At 45.4% G+C, this 18,571-nt stretch overlaps 1 protein-coding gene across 6 annotated transcripts in view; it reads left to right on the plus strand.

The window, feature by feature from the left end:
- LOC140209664 (uveal autoantigen with coiled-coil domains and ankyrin repeats protein-like) overlaps window positions 1–18,571 on the plus strand; it is a 186,839-nt gene that overhangs the window by 70,471 nt on the left and 97,797 nt on the right. Inside the window, exon 1 of one of the 6 annotated variants that reach the window (XM_072278017.1) lies at window positions 14,368–14,859. The exons of the other annotated variants lie outside the window; for them this stretch is intronic. Within the exon in view, the coding sequence (XP_072134118.1) occupies window positions 14,824–14,859 (36 nt within the window). The 5' untranslated portion in view covers window positions 14,368–14,823. Of the gene's footprint in view, window positions 1–14,367; window positions 14,860–18,571 lie in introns of those variants that run through there. 6 annotated transcript variants of the gene reach the window in all.

The raw sequence follows: 18,571 nt of genomic DNA on the forward strand, positions 1-18,571 counted from the left end.
GGTTTTGATCAGTCAGGGTTGTTAGCCCTGAGCTGAACCCCCTGACCACTCTTAGTCTGGCCTCCACCCTCTGACCTGTTTGGCATAGCTGACCCTACCAAGAGCCAAAGCACAAGGCCCTGACTCTCTCTGGCTCATTGAGGCGCGCAAACCTCCAGACCCTGTGACAAGGTAATGGTCCTTTTGGAGGCTCTCTTTATAAAGCCAGTTGCAGTTTGCAATGAATACTTTTCTTTATACTTTGTTGTCGCCAAACAATTGATATTAGAGCGTACAATCATCACAACGATATTTGATTCTGCGCTTCCCGCTCCCTGGAGTACAAATTGATAGTAAATATTAAAAATTTAAATTATAAATCATAAATAGAAAATATAAAATGGAAAGTAAGGTAGTGCAAAAAAACCAAGAGGCAGGTCCGGATATTTGGAGGGTACGGCCCAGATCCGGGTCAGGATCCGTTCAGCAGTCTTATCACAGTTGGAAAGAAGCTGCTCCCAAATCTGGCCGTACGAATCTTCAAGCTCCTGAGCCTTCTCCCGGAGGGAAGAGGGATGAAAAGTATGTTGGCTGGGTGGGTGGTGTCCTTGATTATCCTGGCAGCACTGCTCCGACAGCGTGCGCTGTAAAGTGAGTCCAAGGATGGAAGATTGGTTTGTGTGATGTGCTGGGCCGTGTTCACGATCTTCTGCAGCTTCTTCCGGCCTTGGACAGGACAACTTCCATACCAGGTTGTGATGCACCCCAGAAGAATGCTTTCTGCGGTGAATAATGGTTAGTTTGAATTCTTTGTTTCCAACAGGGAATCATGGGCAAATTTCTCTAAATGAAACACATGGTTTGAAAACTACATGTTGCATCCAGTCATTGTACATTATCATACAAAGCACAGCACTGATTTAATAAACCCTGATCATAAATGCGACCGTCAGAAAGGAGGCACGGGAGCCTGAAGAGAGAGACTCAACATTTCAGCAATCACATTCTTCCCCTCTGTCATCAGATTTCTGAATGGTCCATGAACACCACCTCATTAATTTGGTCTCTTTTTACACTTTTTAAAATGTATTTTTTTTATTGTAACATAGTAGTGTTAAGTACTGCTGCTGCAAAGCAGCTTTCATGACATATGTCAGGGGTAGTAAAGTTAAGTGATTGGCTTTATTTGTCGAAACATCAGTGACATGCATCGTTTCACCTCAATGACCAATACAGTCGCAGGACGTGCTGGGGGCAAGCTGTAAGTGTTGTCAGGCTTCCAGCACCAACAGAGCATGCCCGCAACTTACTAACCCTAACCTGCACATTTTTGGAATGTGGGAGGAATACTGAGCTCCCGGAGGAAACCCACGTGGTCACGGGGAGAGCGTGCAAACTCCTTGCAGACAGTAGCAGGAATCTTACAGCTGGCATTGTGAAGTGTTGTGCTACCCAGTACACTACCAATCTGATTCTGATTCATTTGGAGCTGAATTAGTCCATTCTGCCCATCGAGTCTCTTCCGTCACTCCAATATGGCTGCATTATTTTCCCCCTCAACCCCATTCTCCTCCCTTCTCCCCGTAACCTTTGATGTTCTCACTAATCAAGAGCCTATCAACCGTGCATTGTTCTACTTGATGAGATATTTCCATTAGTAAACATTAGACAAAAACAAGCTACAGGTAATATAAACCACTTGACCCTTATCGAACATGGCGGGGATTAGATCATAGGCTTATAGTTACTTCTGTCCCTATTACAACGACATAACGTCTACTGGGCTTAGCTCCTACTGTTGCAATTTAGAAATAGCCATGGCATTTCCTCCATTTTTCTGTAGTAACTATGAAAGTAATACAGTATGACAATGAATATAAATGTTATATTTAGCTTGCTGAGATTTCATGGAATTTATGGTGACATCACACGCGGGACAGGACAAACCCTAACAAGGATATACCGAGCAGCCAGAATATCAGTGGACAGGGGCACTGGCGAGGGGGGTGCTCAAATAATTTTAGGCTAAGTGCAAGCTTGTCTGACACTGCAGCCAAAATATTTGGGGCGGCATGGTAGTGTAGCGGTTAGACTAATGCTATTACAGCACCGGCAACACCGGTTCGATTCCTGCCATTGCCTGTGAGGACGTTCTCCCCGTGACTGCTTGGGTTTCCTCCGGGTGCTCTGGTTTCCTCCCACAGTCCAAACACGTACCGGTTGGTAAGTTAATCTGTCATTGTAAGTTGTCCTGTGATTAGGCTAGGATTAAATTGGGGGATTATTGGACCTGCATGACTCGAAGGGCCGGAAGGGCCTGTTCTGCGCTGGAGTTTGTACGTTCTCCCTGTGACCGTGTGGGTTTCCTCCAGGTGCTCTGGTTTCCTCCCACAGTCCAGAGGCGTATCATTTGGAGGGTTAATTGGTCACGTGGGTGGAAATGTTCAGGGCAGGCTCGTTGGGCCAGTGGGCCTGTAACTGTGCCCCATCTCTAAATAAAAATAAAAAAAAAAAAATATTCCTGTAAACCTGCAGAAATAAGTTGGGCTTGCTGGACTGAGGAGTTCCAGCATTTCTATGGAAGCAATCGATTGACTCGTGCCACACACACTCAGTGGCCACTTTATTAGGTACACCTGTACACCTTGTAAATGCAAGTGTACAATCACCCAATCACGTGGCAGCAACTCGGTCCATAAAAGCACACAGTGATGGTCAGGAGGTTCAGTTGTTGTTCACACCAAACATCAGACCAGGGAAGAAATTTACTTGTCTTTGGTGACAAACCAAATGTCTTCAAGCTCCTAATGAAATACTAATTGGCAACTTGGCTCATTATTGTCTCATGTACTGAGGTACATTGGAAAAAAATGCTTTGCGTGCTCTCCGTAGAGTTCATTTCATCACATCAGGTCATAGAAAGGAAAACAATGATAGAGCAGAGTAGAGCATTACCGTTATGGAGAAAGAGCATTGCAGGTAGACAATAAGGTGCAAGATCATCACGAGGTAGATTGTGAGGTCAAGAGTCCATCTCGTTGTACAAGGGGACCACTGACTAGTTTTCAAGTAGGGGGATAGAAGCTGTTCTTGAGCCTTTTGGTAGCATGTTCAGGCTTCTGCCCGAGAGGAGGGGTTGGGTCAGTTGTAGGAGAGAGACTGTCTGGGGTGGGTGGTGTCTTTGATGACATAGGTTGCTTTACCCAAGCAGTGAGAAGCTCAGACAGAGGAAAGCTGATTTCCATGATGTGCTGAGTTATGCCCACAACCCTCCGCGGTCTCTTGTGGTCTCGGGCGGAGCAGTTGCTGCACCAAGCCGTGGTGCATCTGGAAAGGAAGCTTTCTCAGGTGCATCGATTTAAAACGGGTATATACCAAATTTCTTTAGCTTCCTGAGGAGGCGGAGGTGCTGGTATACTTTTTTGGCTCCCCATTCTAACCATTTTTTTGCAAGCTGCATCACCATCTGTTATGAGAACTGCAAAGCAATCAACCACAACTCTGTACATTGAGGTTTCTCTTCCACCCATCGGAGATATTTATCCAGAGCGATGTGTATGCAGAGTCCTTGGCATTGTCAGTGATCCCTCTCATCCATCCAATAATCTGTTTGTCCCACTATCATCAGGCAGGAAGTACCATATCATCAGGCAGGAGGTACCATAGCATCAGGGCAAGGACTTTTAGGATGGGAAACAGCTTCTTCACCCAGGCTGAGAGAATACTGAACTCCCTGCAACCACCCTGCTCTCATTTATGAAGCCCCAGTCGTATTATACTGTTCACTTTTTAATTTGTGTTATAAATGTTCCTTATTAGTTAATTTACTCATGCTAGTATTACTTTATGGGTGAGTTATATGTACTATCTTGGGCACCTTGGTCAGCAGGACCGTGGTTTTGTTTGATGGTTTACATACGTATGGTCAAATGACAATAAATTGAACTTGAGATGGAGAGGAGTTTTGATGGAGGTATACAAAATTGAGGGGTATAGATAGGGTAAATACAAGTAGGCTTTTTCCACTGTGGCTGAGTGAGACTATAACTAGAGGTCATGGGTTAAGGGTGAAAGGTGAAATGTTTAAGGGGAACCTGAGGGGGAACTACTTCACCCAGAGGGTGATGTGAGTGTGGAATGAGCTGCCAGCGGAGGTGGTAGATGCAGGTTCAATTTCAACGTTTAAGAGAAATGTATATAGGTACATGGATGGGAGGGTTTGGAGGGCTATGGTCCTGGTGCAGGTCGATGAGACTAGGCAGATTAAGAGTTTGGTATAGAGCAGATCCTCCAGGAGGATGACAAACTTGTCGTAGGGTTTGGAGGCTTGCCTGCCTCAATGACCCAGAGAGCTAAGTTGGCTGGAGTCAGGGCCTTGTGCCTTGTCCCTTGGTAGGGCCACCCATGCTGAACAGGTCAAATTATAGAGCCCTGACTAAGAGTGGTCCAGCAGTCCTCCAAGTTTGGGGATTCAGCTCAAGCCAAACAATCCTGACTGGTCAAAAGAAAATTGTGATGGAAACAGCAATGAAGAAAGCCTTCATTGCTGCCCTAAATGCCAGTGGCATAATGGGCGGTAAGTAGGTAGCATGGACTAGATGGACTGAAGGGCCTGTTTCTGTGCCGTAGTGTTCTACAACTGTGTCTCTTATGGCTGTGTCTTACTTTCTGTTTGTTGAAACAGGTTTAGTTACACAACTCTAATAATGTCTGTAATGATATTTGGATAGGTTAAGTGAAAAAGCAAAATTTGGCAGATGGAATCTGAGGGTTCCTCCCATGCAGTGAAGCGCCAGTTGGCAGGAAATTGCTTTTGGTGCATAGGTACGTGATTAAAATCTTGGGAGTAGTTAATGGGTAAAATTGAAACTGAAGGGTTGTGTCATGTGTCATACAGCACAGATTCAGTAATACAGGTGTTTCCTGGGTTATGGATGACCGACCTTGCAGGATTGAGCTTTATGCAAATACTCCCATACACCTCTAATGTATGTTTATTGTTTCACAGTGCTTACTAGCGACTGGAAACACGATCTGCAGTCAGTGGCCACTCTATTAGGTACGCCTGCTTGTTAATACAACTATCTAATCAGCCAATCACGCGTCTGCAATTTGGTGCATAAAAGCACGCAGACATATTCAAGAGGTTCAATTGTTGTTCAGACCAAACATCAGAATGGGGAAGAAATGTGATCTAAGTGACCTTGACCGTGAAATGATTGTTGGTGTCAGACGGGGTGGTTTGAGTATCTCAGAACCAGAGATATTCACACACAACATTCTTGAGGGTTTACAGAGAATGGTGCGGGAGCAAAAATCCAATAAGCAGCAGTTCTTTGAGCAAAGACACCTTTTTCATAGTGTCAGAGAATGGCCAGACTGGTGCAAGCTGGGAGGAAGGGGACAGTAACTCAAGCACATGTTACAACAGTGATATACAGTTGAAGTCAGAAGTTTACATACACCTTAGCCAAATACATTTAAATTGAGCTTTTCACAATTCCTGACATTTAATTCTAGAAAACATACCCTGTCTTAGGTCAGTTAGGATCACTACTTTATTTTAAGAATGTGAAATATCAGAGTAATAGCAGAGAGAATGATTTATTTCAGCTTTTGTTTCTTTCCTCACTTTCCCAGTGGGTCAGAAGTTTACATGCACTTTGTTAGTATTTGGTAGCATTGCCTTTAAATTGTTTAACTTGGGTCAAACGTTCTGGGTAGCCTTCCACAAGCTTCTCACAATAAGTTGCTGGAATTTTGTTCCATTCCTTCAGACAGAACTGGTATAACTGAGTCAGGTTTGTAGGCCTCCTTGCTCGCACACATTTTTTCAGTTCTGCCCACAAATTTTCTATCGGATTGAGGTCAGAAAATGATGTCAAGTCTGGTTCATCCTTGGGAGCAATTTCCAAATGCCTGAAGGTACCACGTTCAGCTGTACAAACAATAGTACGCAAGTATAAACACCATGGGACCACGCAGCCGTCATACTGCTCAGGAAGGAGACGCATTCTGTCTCCTAGAGATGTACGTACTTTGGCATGAAAAGTGCAAATCAATCCCAGAACAACAGCAAAGGACCTTGTGAAGATGCTGGAGGAAACAGGTAGACAAGTATCTATATCCACAGTAAAACGAGTCCTATATCGACATAACCTGAAAGGCTGCTCAGCAAGGCAGAAGCCACTGCTCCAAAACCGCCATAAAAAAGCCAGACTACAGCTTGCAAGTGCACATGGGGACAAACATCTTACTTTTTGGAGAAATATCCTCTGATCTGATGAAACAAAAATTGAACGGTTTGTCCATAATGACCATCGTTATGTTTTGAGGATAAAGGGTGAGGCTTGCAAGCCGAAGAACACCATCCCATCCGTGAAGCATGGGCGTGGCAGCATCATGTTGTGGGGGTGCTTTGCTGCAGGAGGGACTGGTGCACTTCACAAAATAGATGGCATCATGAGGAAGGAAAATTATGTGGATATATTGAAGCAACATCTCAAGACATCAGCCAGGAAGTTGAAGCTCAATCGCAAATGGTTCTTCCAAATGGACAATGACCCCAAGCGTACCTCCAAAGTTGTGGCTAAATTGCTTAAGGACAACAAAGTCCAAGTATTGGAGTGGCCATCACAAAGCCCTGACCTCAATCCGATAGAAAATTTGTGGGCAGAACTGAAAAAGCGTATGTGAGCAAGGAGGCCTACAAACCTGACTCAGTTACACCAGTTCTGTCTGGAGGAATGGAACAAAATTCCAGCGACTTACTGTGAGAAGCTTGTGGAAGGCCATCCAAACTGTTTGACCCAAGTTAAGCAATTTAAAGGCAACGCTACCAAATACAAACAAAGTGTATATAAACTTCTAACCCACTGGGAAAGAGATGAAAGAAATAAAAGCTGAAATAAATCATTCTCTCTACTATTATTCTGACATTTCGCATTCTTAAAATAAAGTAGTGATCCTAACTGATCCCTAAGACAGGGAATGTTTTCTAGGATTAAGTGTCAGGAATTGTGAAAAACTGAGTTTAAATGTAATTGGCTAAGGTGTATGTAAACTTCCGACTTCAACTGTAGAGAATAGCACCTTTGAACGCACAATATGTCAAACCTTGAAGTGGGTGGGCCACGGTAGCAGAAGAGCACACTGGGTTGGGAAGGAGTTGTCGCTAGTGTATGTAATGCAGTGTGACATGGGTAGCTATAGAAAATGAATGATTTTGGCTTGAGTAGCAACTGCTCAGGAGCATAACCCTTTCATAACCTGGGGGATGCCTGGATAATCAGGGAAAGTGTGAGGTTACTGAATTTGGTAGATAGAACCGAATATTACTCAAATGGAAAGGAACTACAGAGGAATCAGTTCAAGAAACTAAGTTTGCAAATAAAAAACCAAGGTATAAAACTGCCCATAAATTACAAAGAAAGAAGTGTTTTAAAAAAATGTCGCACAAGGTAGTGTTCATGGACCGTTCAGAAATCTGACGGTGGAAGCGAAGATGCTGTTCCTGAAACGTTGAGTATGTCTCTTCAGGCTCCTGTACCTCCTCCCCTTGAGGCATCAGCTTTTGAAGATGTCCTCGAGGGTGGGGAGGCTGGTGCCCATCATGGAGTGGGCTGAGTCTACAGCCTTCTACGTCCTCTTGGTTGTGCTTCAAAAGTACTTTGGGATATCTTGAGTTTCGGAAAAACACTATAGAAATGCAAGTCCTTTTGCAAGCCATTGGTGTTTAATAAAACGGATTAATACAGAATCCTAAAATATGTCAATTAACTCAAAGGATGTAGTTTGATAAATGCAAATGAGGCTAGCTTAGATGGGCATCTTGGTTGGCATGGACAAGATGGGCCGAGTGGCTGTTTCCATTTTCAAAGTTTAAAGTATATTTTAAGTTTTCAAAGTTTTGTGTTACCCTGACTCCTAAACAGAGTTAAATAGATTATCTACTCATTACCTAATGGGCGGCAGAGTGGAGATGTGTCTCTTCCAAAGGAGGTGTCAGGTGCTCTTTCCCTCCACTAGCCTGCAGGTCACCCTTGGGCAAGGTGTGGCACCTGCTAAGTTCCTCCTGATCAGGGTCACATGAAACCATGAGCTGGTGGATGGTCGTATGAGCAGCCGGTGCACATCACAAGACCTGGTTATGTGACCACTGACACCAGGCAGACAATCTCTGAAGAGTATTGATAATGGCTCAGTCACCCGTCTTGTAAAGACACTGCCCAGAAGAAGGCAATGGGAAACCACTTCTGGGGGGAGAAAAAAAACAAACAATTAAATAATTAAATAAATAAATTTTCCGAGATCAATCATTTGGTCATGGATAAGACCATGATTGCCCATATCAGACAACACAGCTCATAATGAATGAACAAACTCATTACCCGGGTATACTGTATGATCTTGCTCCTTGTAGTATTGCTCCCATGTCTTTGACATTATAATTGTACTTTGAACAGTCCTTTATGAAGTACTTTGGCACATCTTGAAAGTTTATTATTTCTGGATTTTTTTTCCCTTCAGTGGTATATAACTATATGCTACTAATTTAACACTTAAATATCTTAACATAATGGGCTCTTTGGGTGCAGTTTTCCCATGTATGCACTGTGGTTGGATGCTCATACTTGTCCAAACTTCCAGTGGTAAAATTGGTTTGTTACTGTCACGTTTGGCAAGGTACAGTGAAAAACGTTATTCTCTCTCCCATCCATACTGATCATTGGCACATTGGGATCGTAAAGAAAAACAATGCAGAGTAAAGCATAACAATGACAGAGGAAGTGCGGAGCAGGCGGGTAATAAGGTGCCAGGTCATGACGAAGTAGGTTGAGGTCATGAGCCTGTCTTGGCATACTAGGGCACGGGTTCCCAACCTTTTTATGCCATCATTAATGGAAGGTCTGTGGAGCCCAGGGTGGGAACCCCGACATTTGGGAATCATTCAGTAGACTTACTACAGCAGGGTAGAAGCTGTCCTTAAACGCTGTGGTACATGTCTCAGGCTTGTGTATCTTCCACCTGATGGGAGAGGGGAGAAGAGAGAATATCTGTGGCGGCTGGGGTCTGGCTGCTTTACCGAGGCAGTGAGAAATGTAGACGTAGTCCATGGAGGGGGGGGCTGGTTTCGTGGTGTGCTGATCTGTGTCCACAACTCTGCGGTCACAGGCAGAGCGTTGTCGCAAAAGCCCTGATGCACCCAGATAGGGTGTTTTCTGTGCTCCGTCACTACAAACGGGGGACTTTTGCATCTGAGGAAGTAGAGCTGCTGGTGCATTTTCTTGGAGTGGCCCAGCTTTTAAATTTCCTTGTTCCTTGCTCATACCTGATTTAACCAAATAACATTTGAACTCTTGCTTATTTCCTTCCAGTGGGAAATGGTTATAATTTAAGGCTAATGTGTTTTGTATCTTTCAAGCATTAAGCAATTATTGGACAGTGTGAGCCTAACATGAAATTCTGCAGATCCTGGAAATCTTGAGTAGCACACACAAAATACTGGGGATCTCTTTCAGCCCTTTACCTCTTCTGCCTATCCCCACTCAGTTTCTTGTTTCATTCTCCCCTCCCCACCCACCCACCTTCCCCCTCACCTGTCACCTGCCAGCTTGAACTCCTTCCCCTCCCCCCCAACCTACTTATTCTGGTTTCTGCCCCCTTCCTTTCCAGCCCTGATGACGGGTGACAGGCCAAAGCATCCACTGTTTATACAGCTGCCTGACTTGCTGAGTTCCTCCAGTGTTTTGTTTGTTGCTTGGCGAAACTCTGCTCAGCTTCCAAGTACTGTAATCCTCTCCCTTTAACCTCCATGTCTTTCCAACACTTCTTCAGGTCTTCCTCTTCATGTGATAGGTGTCTGATTCTGTCTTGTGCTTCCCACAGGATGCCTTGTTGTTTTCAAAAAAAGTAAAAGTACTTGTAATCCGATACCACCCTGAGATTCATTTTCCTGCAGGCATTTACAGGAAAGTAAAGAAATACAATAGAATTTATGAAAAAAATATACGCAAAGGCTGACAAACAACCAATGTGCAAAAGAAGACGAATTGTAGAAATACTGAGATCATAAATTGTTGAGTCCTTGAAAGTGAATCTGAAGTTTGTGAAATAAGTTCACTGTTGAGGTGAGAGAAGTTATCCTTGCAGGTTCAGGAGCCTGATGGTTGAGGGGTAATAACTGTTCCTGAACCTGGTGGTGTGGGACCTGATGGTCGAGGGGTAATAACTGTTCCTGAACCTGGTGGTGTGGGACCTGATGGTCGAGGGGTAATAACTGTTCCTGAACCTGGTGGTGTGGGACCTGATGGTCGAGGGGTGATAACTGTTCCTGAACCTGGTGGTGTGGGACCTGATGGTCGAGGGGTAATAACTGTTCCTGAACCTGGTGGTGTGGGACCTGATGGTCGAGGGGTAATAACTGTTCCTGAACCTGGTGGTGTGGGACCTGATGGTCGAGGGGTAATAACTGTTCCTGAACCTGGTGGTGTGGGACCTGATGGTCGAGGGGTAATAACTGTTCCTGAACCTGGTGGTGTGGGACCTGATGGTCGAGGGGTAATAACTGTTCCTGAACCTGGTGGTGTGGGACCTGATGGTCGAGGAGTAATAACTGTTCCTGAACCTGGTGGTGTGGGACCTGATGGTCGAGGGGTAATAACTGTTCCTGAACCTGGTGGTGTGGGACCTGATGGTCGAGGGGTAATAACTGTTCCTGAACCTGGTGGTGTGGGACCTGATGGTCGAGGGGTGATAACTGTTCCTGAACCTGGTGGTGTGGGACCTGATGGTCGAGGGGTAATAACTGTTCCTGAACCTGGTGGTGTGGGACCTGATGGTCGAGGGGTAATAACTGTTCCTGAACCTGGTGGTGTGGGACCTGATGGTCGAGGGGTAATAACTGTTCCTGAACCTGGTGGTGTGGGACCTGATGGTCGAGGGGTAATAACTGTTCCTGAACCTGGTGGTGTGGGACCTGATGGTCGAGGGGTAATAACTGTTCCTGAACCTGGTGGTGTGGGACCTGATGGTCGAGGAGTAATAACTGTTCCTGAACCTGGTGGTGTGGGACCTGATGGTCGAGGGGTAATAACTGTTCCTGAACCTGGTGGTGTGGGACCTGATGGTCGAGGGGTAATAACTATTCCTGAACCTGGTGGTGTGGGACCTGATGGTCGAGGGGTAATAACTGTTCCTGAACCTGGTGGTGTGGGACCTGATGGTCGAGGGGTAATAACTGTTCCTGAACCTGGTGGTGTGGGACCTGATGGTCGAGGGGTAATAACTGTTCCTGAACCTGGTGGTGTGGGACCTGATGGTCGAGGGGTAATAACTGTTCCTGAACCTGGTGGTGTGGGACCTGATGGTCGAGGGGTAATAACTGTTCCTGAACCTGGTGGTGTGGGACCTGATGGTCGAGGGGTAATAACTGTTCCTGAACCTGGTGGTGTGGGACCTGATGGTCGAGGGGTAATAACTGTTCCTGAACCTGGTGGTGTGGGACCTGATGGTCGAGGGGTAATAACTGTTCCTGAACCTGGTGGTGTGGGACCTGATGGTCGAGGGGTAATAACTGTTCCTGAACCTGGTGGTGTGGGACCTGATGGCGGAGGGGTAATAACTGTTCCTGAACCTGGTGGTGTGGGATCTGATGGTTGAAGGGTAATAATGATTCCTGAACCTGGTGGTGTGGGACCTGATGGATGAGGGGTAATAACTGTTCCTGAACCTGGTGGTGTGGGACCCAAGGCTCCTGTCTGTTAATAGTAGCAAGAATGCTCTGTAAATGTAGATTGTTGTTTACACAAATGCCTGTAAAAGGGCAGATACTTGTTCACTAAATAGTGTCCTGATGAAGGGTCTCAGCCTGAAATGTTGACTCTTTATTTCTTTCCATGAATGCTGTTTGACCTGCTGAATTTCTCCAGCATTTTGTGTGTTACCCTTAAACTTAACAATTACGTCTCTCACTTGCTGGATTTTCAGGAACGCAGCCTGTCGTCTCCTGAATGGAGTTTAAAGACGGCCCATGAGATGAAAAGGAGTATTCTGGTGCCCTGTGTTTTTAATAGTTTTAAATTCCAAATGAAAATATAAATTGTCATAGCTCGAAATATATTTACGCTACGTGGTTTAAAATACATGTTGCGGCTGGCAACCTCCTTGTGATTGACTGCAGCTCGCATGTGATATTGTTACTGAATCTCGTTGCAGATGTAGAGTGAAGTGCTTTGGCAGGGATCTGCGAGCAAGTGGTCTCCCTTGTGCTGCTGGGTGATGGAGGACCTTAAGCAGCCTGACCAATGATGATGCAATCTACGCACTGCGCGGCAGGGACACTGTGCTGCTGACAACTTGCACAAAATGCTGGAGGAACTCAGTGGGTCAGGCAGCGTCTATGGAGGGGAAGAAGCTTTAAGCGTTTGGTGCTGAGACCCTTCGTCAGGACTGGAAAGGATGGGGTGTGACGGTGGGGGGAAGGAGGTCAAGCTGGCAGGTGATAAGTGAAGCCAGTGGAGGGGGAAGGATGAGGTGAGAAGCTGGGTGGTGAGAGATGGGAGGGCTGCAGAAGGAACCTGATGGGAGAGGAGAGATGGATGGAGGAGGGGAACCAGGGTGACATGATAGGGAGGTGAGAAGGGATAAGTGGGAAGTCTGAATGGAAAAGAGAGAGGAGGAGAGGGAGGAGAAATTACCGTAAGTTAGAGAAATCGATGTTCATTCCATCTGGTTGGAGGGGGAAGATAGGTGGGTAGAAGAAATGAAAGGGTACGCTATTTTCTAAATGGAGAGAAAATACAAAAAATTAAGGTGCTGAGGGACTTGAGAGACCTTGTGTAGGATCTCTTGAAGGTTAATTTGCAGATTGGGTCTGTGATGAGGAAAGCAAACACGATGTTAGCATTAATTTCAAGAGGACTAGAATATAAAAGCAAGGATGTAATGTTGAGACTTTATAAAGCACTGGTGAGATCTCACTACGAGTATTGTGAGCAGTTTTGAGCCCCTTATCTACTAAAGGATGTGCTGAAACTGGAGAGGTTCAAAGGAAGTTCAGAAAAAGGATTCCAGGATTGAATGGTTTATCATATGAAGAGCATTTGATAGTTCTGGGCCTGTATTCACTAGAATTCGGAAGAATGAGAGGTGGACTCATTGAAACCTATCAAATGTGAAAGGCTTTGATGGAGTGGATGTGGAGAGGATGCTTCCAATGGTTGGGAACTCTCAGACCAGAGGACACAGCCTCAGAATAGAGGGGTGACCTTTTTGAACAAAGATGAAGAGGAATTTCTTTAGCCAGAGAGTGGTAAATCTGTGGAATTCTTTGCCACAGGCAGGTCTGGAGGCCAAGTCTTTATGTATGTTTAAGGCAGAGGTTGATAGATTCTTGATGAGTCAGGGTATGAAGAGATATGGGGCGGAGGCAGGAGATTGGGGCTGAGAGGAAAATTGGATCAGCCGTGATGAAGTGGTGGAGCAGACTCAATGGGCCAAATGGCCTATTTCTGCTCCTATATCTTATAGGTGGGGGAGTGAGGATATCACCTTCCTGCTTGCACTACTACTTTTGCCCCCAGCTTCCTATTCAGTCTTTTCCCCCTTCCTCTCCATTGCTGATTAAGATTTTTGGCCCAAAATATCAAATCTTTATTCACCTCCATTGATGCTGTCTGACCTGCTGAGTTCCTCCAGCGTTTTGTCATAGTCATACTTTATTCATCCCGGGGGAAATTGGTTTTCGTTACAGTTGCACCATAAATAATTAGTAATAAAACCATAAATAGTTAAATAGTAATATGTAAATTATGCCAGGAAATAAGTCCGGGACTTCTCTGGATTTCCAGTATCTGCATAAGACATGGGAGCAGAATTAGGCCATTCAGCCCATTGAGTCTGCTCCACCGTTCCATCATGACCGATTAAATTATCCCTCCCAACCCCATTCTCCTGCTTTCTCCTTTTTTGGATGCCCTTTCTAAATGACCTCTGCTAACAACCTCCACTTCAAGCCTAAAGATCTGTGGAATCCCATGTTTATGTGTGCCTGGTGACTTAGTGGGTCGCTCATTTGGTGAGGCAACCATGTCCAAAGGTCATCCAGAGTCCTTTCTGAACCTGACACTTCTGAATCTCCCTGCTGGAAGTGACTATTTTTAGAATCCTGCAAAGCATGCCTTGATGCTTTGCCTTCGATGATGATAGCTCGATACCCCATTACTCAGAGGCTATGCATGCACTGGATTATTATTAGCTGTACCTTGCAGACGTCTCTCGGAGGGTTGCGAGGTCAATAATGCAGGAGTTGGGTGATATCATGGCCTGTTTACTGTGATCTGGCTGTGATATTTTGGTGCCAAGATGAAAGTTTGACTTAAGCTTGGCACATGTTGCCGGGGTGAGCACTGCTTCACAGCAGAAGCTCTGTGATCCCTGGCTGCACTTGCTCTCTTGTTCGGAAGGGCTGGAATCGAACAAGCTGGCACCCAAGGGCTCTGTGCAGGGGAAAGGAGGAAGAAGTGCTTTGTTTTAATCCCTGGGCTGCAGTCTGTGATTTCTGAAACAAAGCTCAAAATACTCCGAATAAGGGTCCCTCCTGGGAAGTAATGAAGTCTGACGATGACTCAGAAGATGAGGAGAATTTAGTACAATGCATATAGGGTCGTGGACTGGAAACATGCGATCCTTCTGAGGTTGTAGAACAGTGCTCAGAGCCTGCGGACCCTGCGACGGTGCTGTTTCTAGCCCTGGTCTGCACCGTGTCAATTGTAGAGTTGATTTATAGCGGGCTGCATTTGCAAGCACAGATCTGTCCGAGCTCCAGAAGCATTCTAGACCAGCATGAAGCACTGGTTCTCCTGTGCCTCCGTGCCCTCTGTAGGTAACTTTCGCCAGAACTCTCTTTAGTTTAATTTAGTGTCTGGGGAGTTTGCATGTGTATGTGTCGCATGGTTCGACTATGATCATGTCTGCAGTTACGAAGTTGTGATTAGTATTATAACATCGTGGCTTTCCCTGCAGCAGAGTTAAGTGTCTTTGGAAAAAGGAATGACCGAGTTTCTGATGGCTGCAGAATATAGATATCCATATTGATCCAAGGTAGTTCTGCAGGCTTTAATAATAGATGCGTGGGAGTGAATGGATAGGCTCTAATCTCATTGAGTCAATGATGTCATTCAGCTGCAGGGCCAATGCTTCGAGCGACTTCTAAACACTGGCCCTTATCCAAAAACAAAATATTTATTTCAGCCTTGTTGATTGTAGCTTTTGGCTTTTTATCATCAGGGCTTGTTGCTGCTGCTCTGGGATACTTGCAGCCTGGTAAATTAGTTTCCAACGCAGTTGAGCAAGTACTCGAGTGTGTTTAATGATTTACCTTTTATTTAGAGAATCAGTGCAAAACAGGCTCTTCTGGCCCAACGAGTCTCACTGCGCAGCACCCCACCTATTCAACACTAATCCTCAGTCTTAATGGCCAATTCATCTACCAACTGGTAGGACATCTTTGAACCGAGAGCACCCTGGATGAAACCCGTGTGGTTCACAGGGAGAATGTTCAAACTGCATGGACGGTGCTGGAATTAAACTCTGAACTCTGGGATGCTCCAAGCTGTAGTCGTGTTATGCTAACCACTGCACTATAGTCATAGTCATACTTTATTGACCGTGATGCCTTATAATGTTACAGATGACAAAGCCATCACTGAAGTGTTTTCATATCCTTATAATGATGTTTTGGTAAACTACATTCTAAAATCATCTACTGAAACTTGTAATCGTCTCTAAGAAAGGATCAGACTGTTATTCTTTCCTCCTGCTCTCTCCAAGTGTCATTTTATGTGTAGGTATGGTATGTGACAGGGTTCAAGCAGAGCTAATTTTAAACATGTCCTTTCCCTAACCCCTCTGCTTCTCCATCACCTCCTTTAAAACTTGTCGCTCTGACCTTGCTTATCAGCACTAATAATTTGTCTTTTGATGGTAAAGATTAGCTTTATTTGTCAGAGGTCCAGTTAAACCTCAGGACAGACAGTGAAGTGTGTCGTTTGTGCCATCGTTTGTGATGTGTTTGAGGGAGTGCGAGCCTGCAAATATCGCCACACTTCTAGTACTGTCATGGCATACTCCCAATTTACGAACCTCTCCCCCCCCCCGCCCAGTGGGATGACTGCAGGGCACCCGGAGGTAACCCGCGGGGATAACGTACAAATTCCCTACAGACAGTGGTGGGAATTGAACCCAGATCGCTCGGGCTGTAGTTCAGCTTGTTGCTAACCACTACGCCCCCCCCCATTGTACCAGCCAACCTGTTCCATTGTTTTTTGTCCGTTCTATTTTTCCTGTAATTGTCCGCAAGAAAATGAATCTCAGGGTTGTATATGGTGACATAAGTGCACTTGATAATAACTTTACTTTGAACTTTGGAATTGCAATGAAGATGGTTCATAGAGTCATAGAACACTACAGCATAAAAGCATGCCCTTTGGCCCATCTACTCCTTGCTGAACTATTAATTTGCCTGGTCCCATCGACAAGTACCTGGACCGTACCCCTCCCATCTGCACGCCTATCCAAACTCCTCTTGAACGTCGGACTCGAGCAGGCATGCACCACTTGCTCTGACAGCCTGTTGCACACTCTCACCGCTGTCTGAGTGAAGTTCCCCTCGGTGGCATTGTACTCAGTGAGAGACGAGCACAGCTCGTGGGGCTGATGCCTCCAGTTTGGGGACCGACTGCCATTCCTGACCTCCCCCACCGCTGTCTGTGCAGAGTTTGCACGACAGCCACGTGAGTGCTCCAGTTCCCTCCCCCACCGCTGTCTGTGCAGAGTTTGCACGACAGCCACATGAGTGCTCCAGTTCCCTCCCCCACCTCACAGACGTGGGGGTTGGTGGGTTATTTGTACCGGTAGTGATGTGGTGACAATAATTCACAGGAAAAGTTAAAGGGGGAGTTAAGCATGAACAAAATTGTCCACCTATAGTCATACAGAACTGCAGCACAGATAACAAGCTCTTTGGTCCATCGAGTCAATATTGCCTGGTCCAATCGACCTGCACCTGGACCATATCCCTCCATACCCCTCCCATCCATGTACTTATCCAAACTTCTCTTAAACACTGCAATCAAACCTGCATCCAGCTCTTCCACTGGCAGGTCATTCCACCCTCTGAATGAAGAAGTTTCCCCTCAGGTTCACCTTAAACGTTTCACCTTTCACCCTTAACCTCTGACCTCTAGTTTTGGTCTCACTCACCCTCAGTAGCCTGGACCTGCCTGCATCTGCCCTGTCTATACCACTCATAATTTTCAGAACGAGAGTTGACAGAACAAATGACTGCACTTTGGTAGTTTATCTAAAGAGAACTGGGTCTCAAGCTGCTCTGCTGGAAATGTCCCTGTTAAAATCTAGCTCACACAAAGTATGAGCACCTTCTGTTTTGGTGCAGCAGGCTTCATATTCTTCTTGGTTTCATTCAGAACTTTGCCCCTCTGTAATCAAACTCTGTCTCAGGATGTTTTATCTGTTGGATGGAACGATGTACTGTGGTTAAATAGCAGAGCAAACGAGAGGCTGAATGGCCTCCTGATCATGTGACAGGCTACTTACTTAACCCCCTCCCCCATCCCCCACCCTTCCACTTCTAAATCCAAGTCATTTATAAAAATCACAACGAGCAGGGAGTCCCAGAACAGATCCACTTGTCATTGATCTCCTTGAAGATTACATGCCATATCTCAGCCAAAACATCGATTGTTTATCCCCCGCCATAGATATTACCTGAACCTGTTGCATTCTTCAGCATTTTGTTTGTGTGTGTGTGTGTGTTGCTCTGGACTTTCCGGCATCCACAGAATCTCTTGTGTTCTTATTTCCGTTGGCTGGTATAAACGCCTTAAAAAATGTTTGCCTGCATGTAGCTGTGCTTGCATCCGGACTGATGACTGAGATCAAACCCGCTGTCGGGAGGGTTGCTGAGTGCAGAAAAGGGCGGCAGCACTTGCTAATCATGGGGTTGAGCTGGAGGCTTTTACACATTAGTGAAGACCCAGCAACAGTAAAACTATCATTCCACTGTACGACAGCTGCTGCGGGCTAGGAGTCCTGCTTGGCTTAAGGCTTGCTTTTTAATTGGACTTGGCATCTGTCTTGTTGGTAAAGTGAAGGAGTGCCGGAAAGGCCAATGGTGTTTGGGCGTTAGGCATTATAATAGAGAATAAATTAAGAGTGGAATTTTAGAGAATGCCTTACTGCTTGCTTCGAGGAGGTACAGGAGCCGTAGGTCCTAGACCATGAATTTCAGGAACCCTTCAATTATCAGGCTCCTCCTAATGGCAGTCACCTCAATGCCGAACAAATTTCACAGCCTGTTGACTAACGCTCAAGGACTCTACAACTCATGCTCTCAGTACTATTTTTTTACTACTTTCTTTTTTGTTTGCAAGTTTGTTGTCCTTTGCACATTGTTTGTCGGTCTTTGTGTGCAGTTTTTCATGATTCTGTTGTATTTCTCTGTTTCACTGAGGATGTCTGCAAGAAAATAAATCTATAGTGTTATACATGTACTTTGATAATAAATTTACTT

This window comes from Mobula birostris, chromosome 14 (genome assembly GCF_030028105.1).
Source record: "Mobula birostris isolate sMobBir1 chromosome 14, sMobBir1.hap1, whole genome shotgun sequence".
Classification (NCBI taxonomy): domain Eukaryota; kingdom Metazoa; phylum Chordata; class Chondrichthyes; order Myliobatiformes; family Myliobatidae; genus Mobula; species Mobula birostris.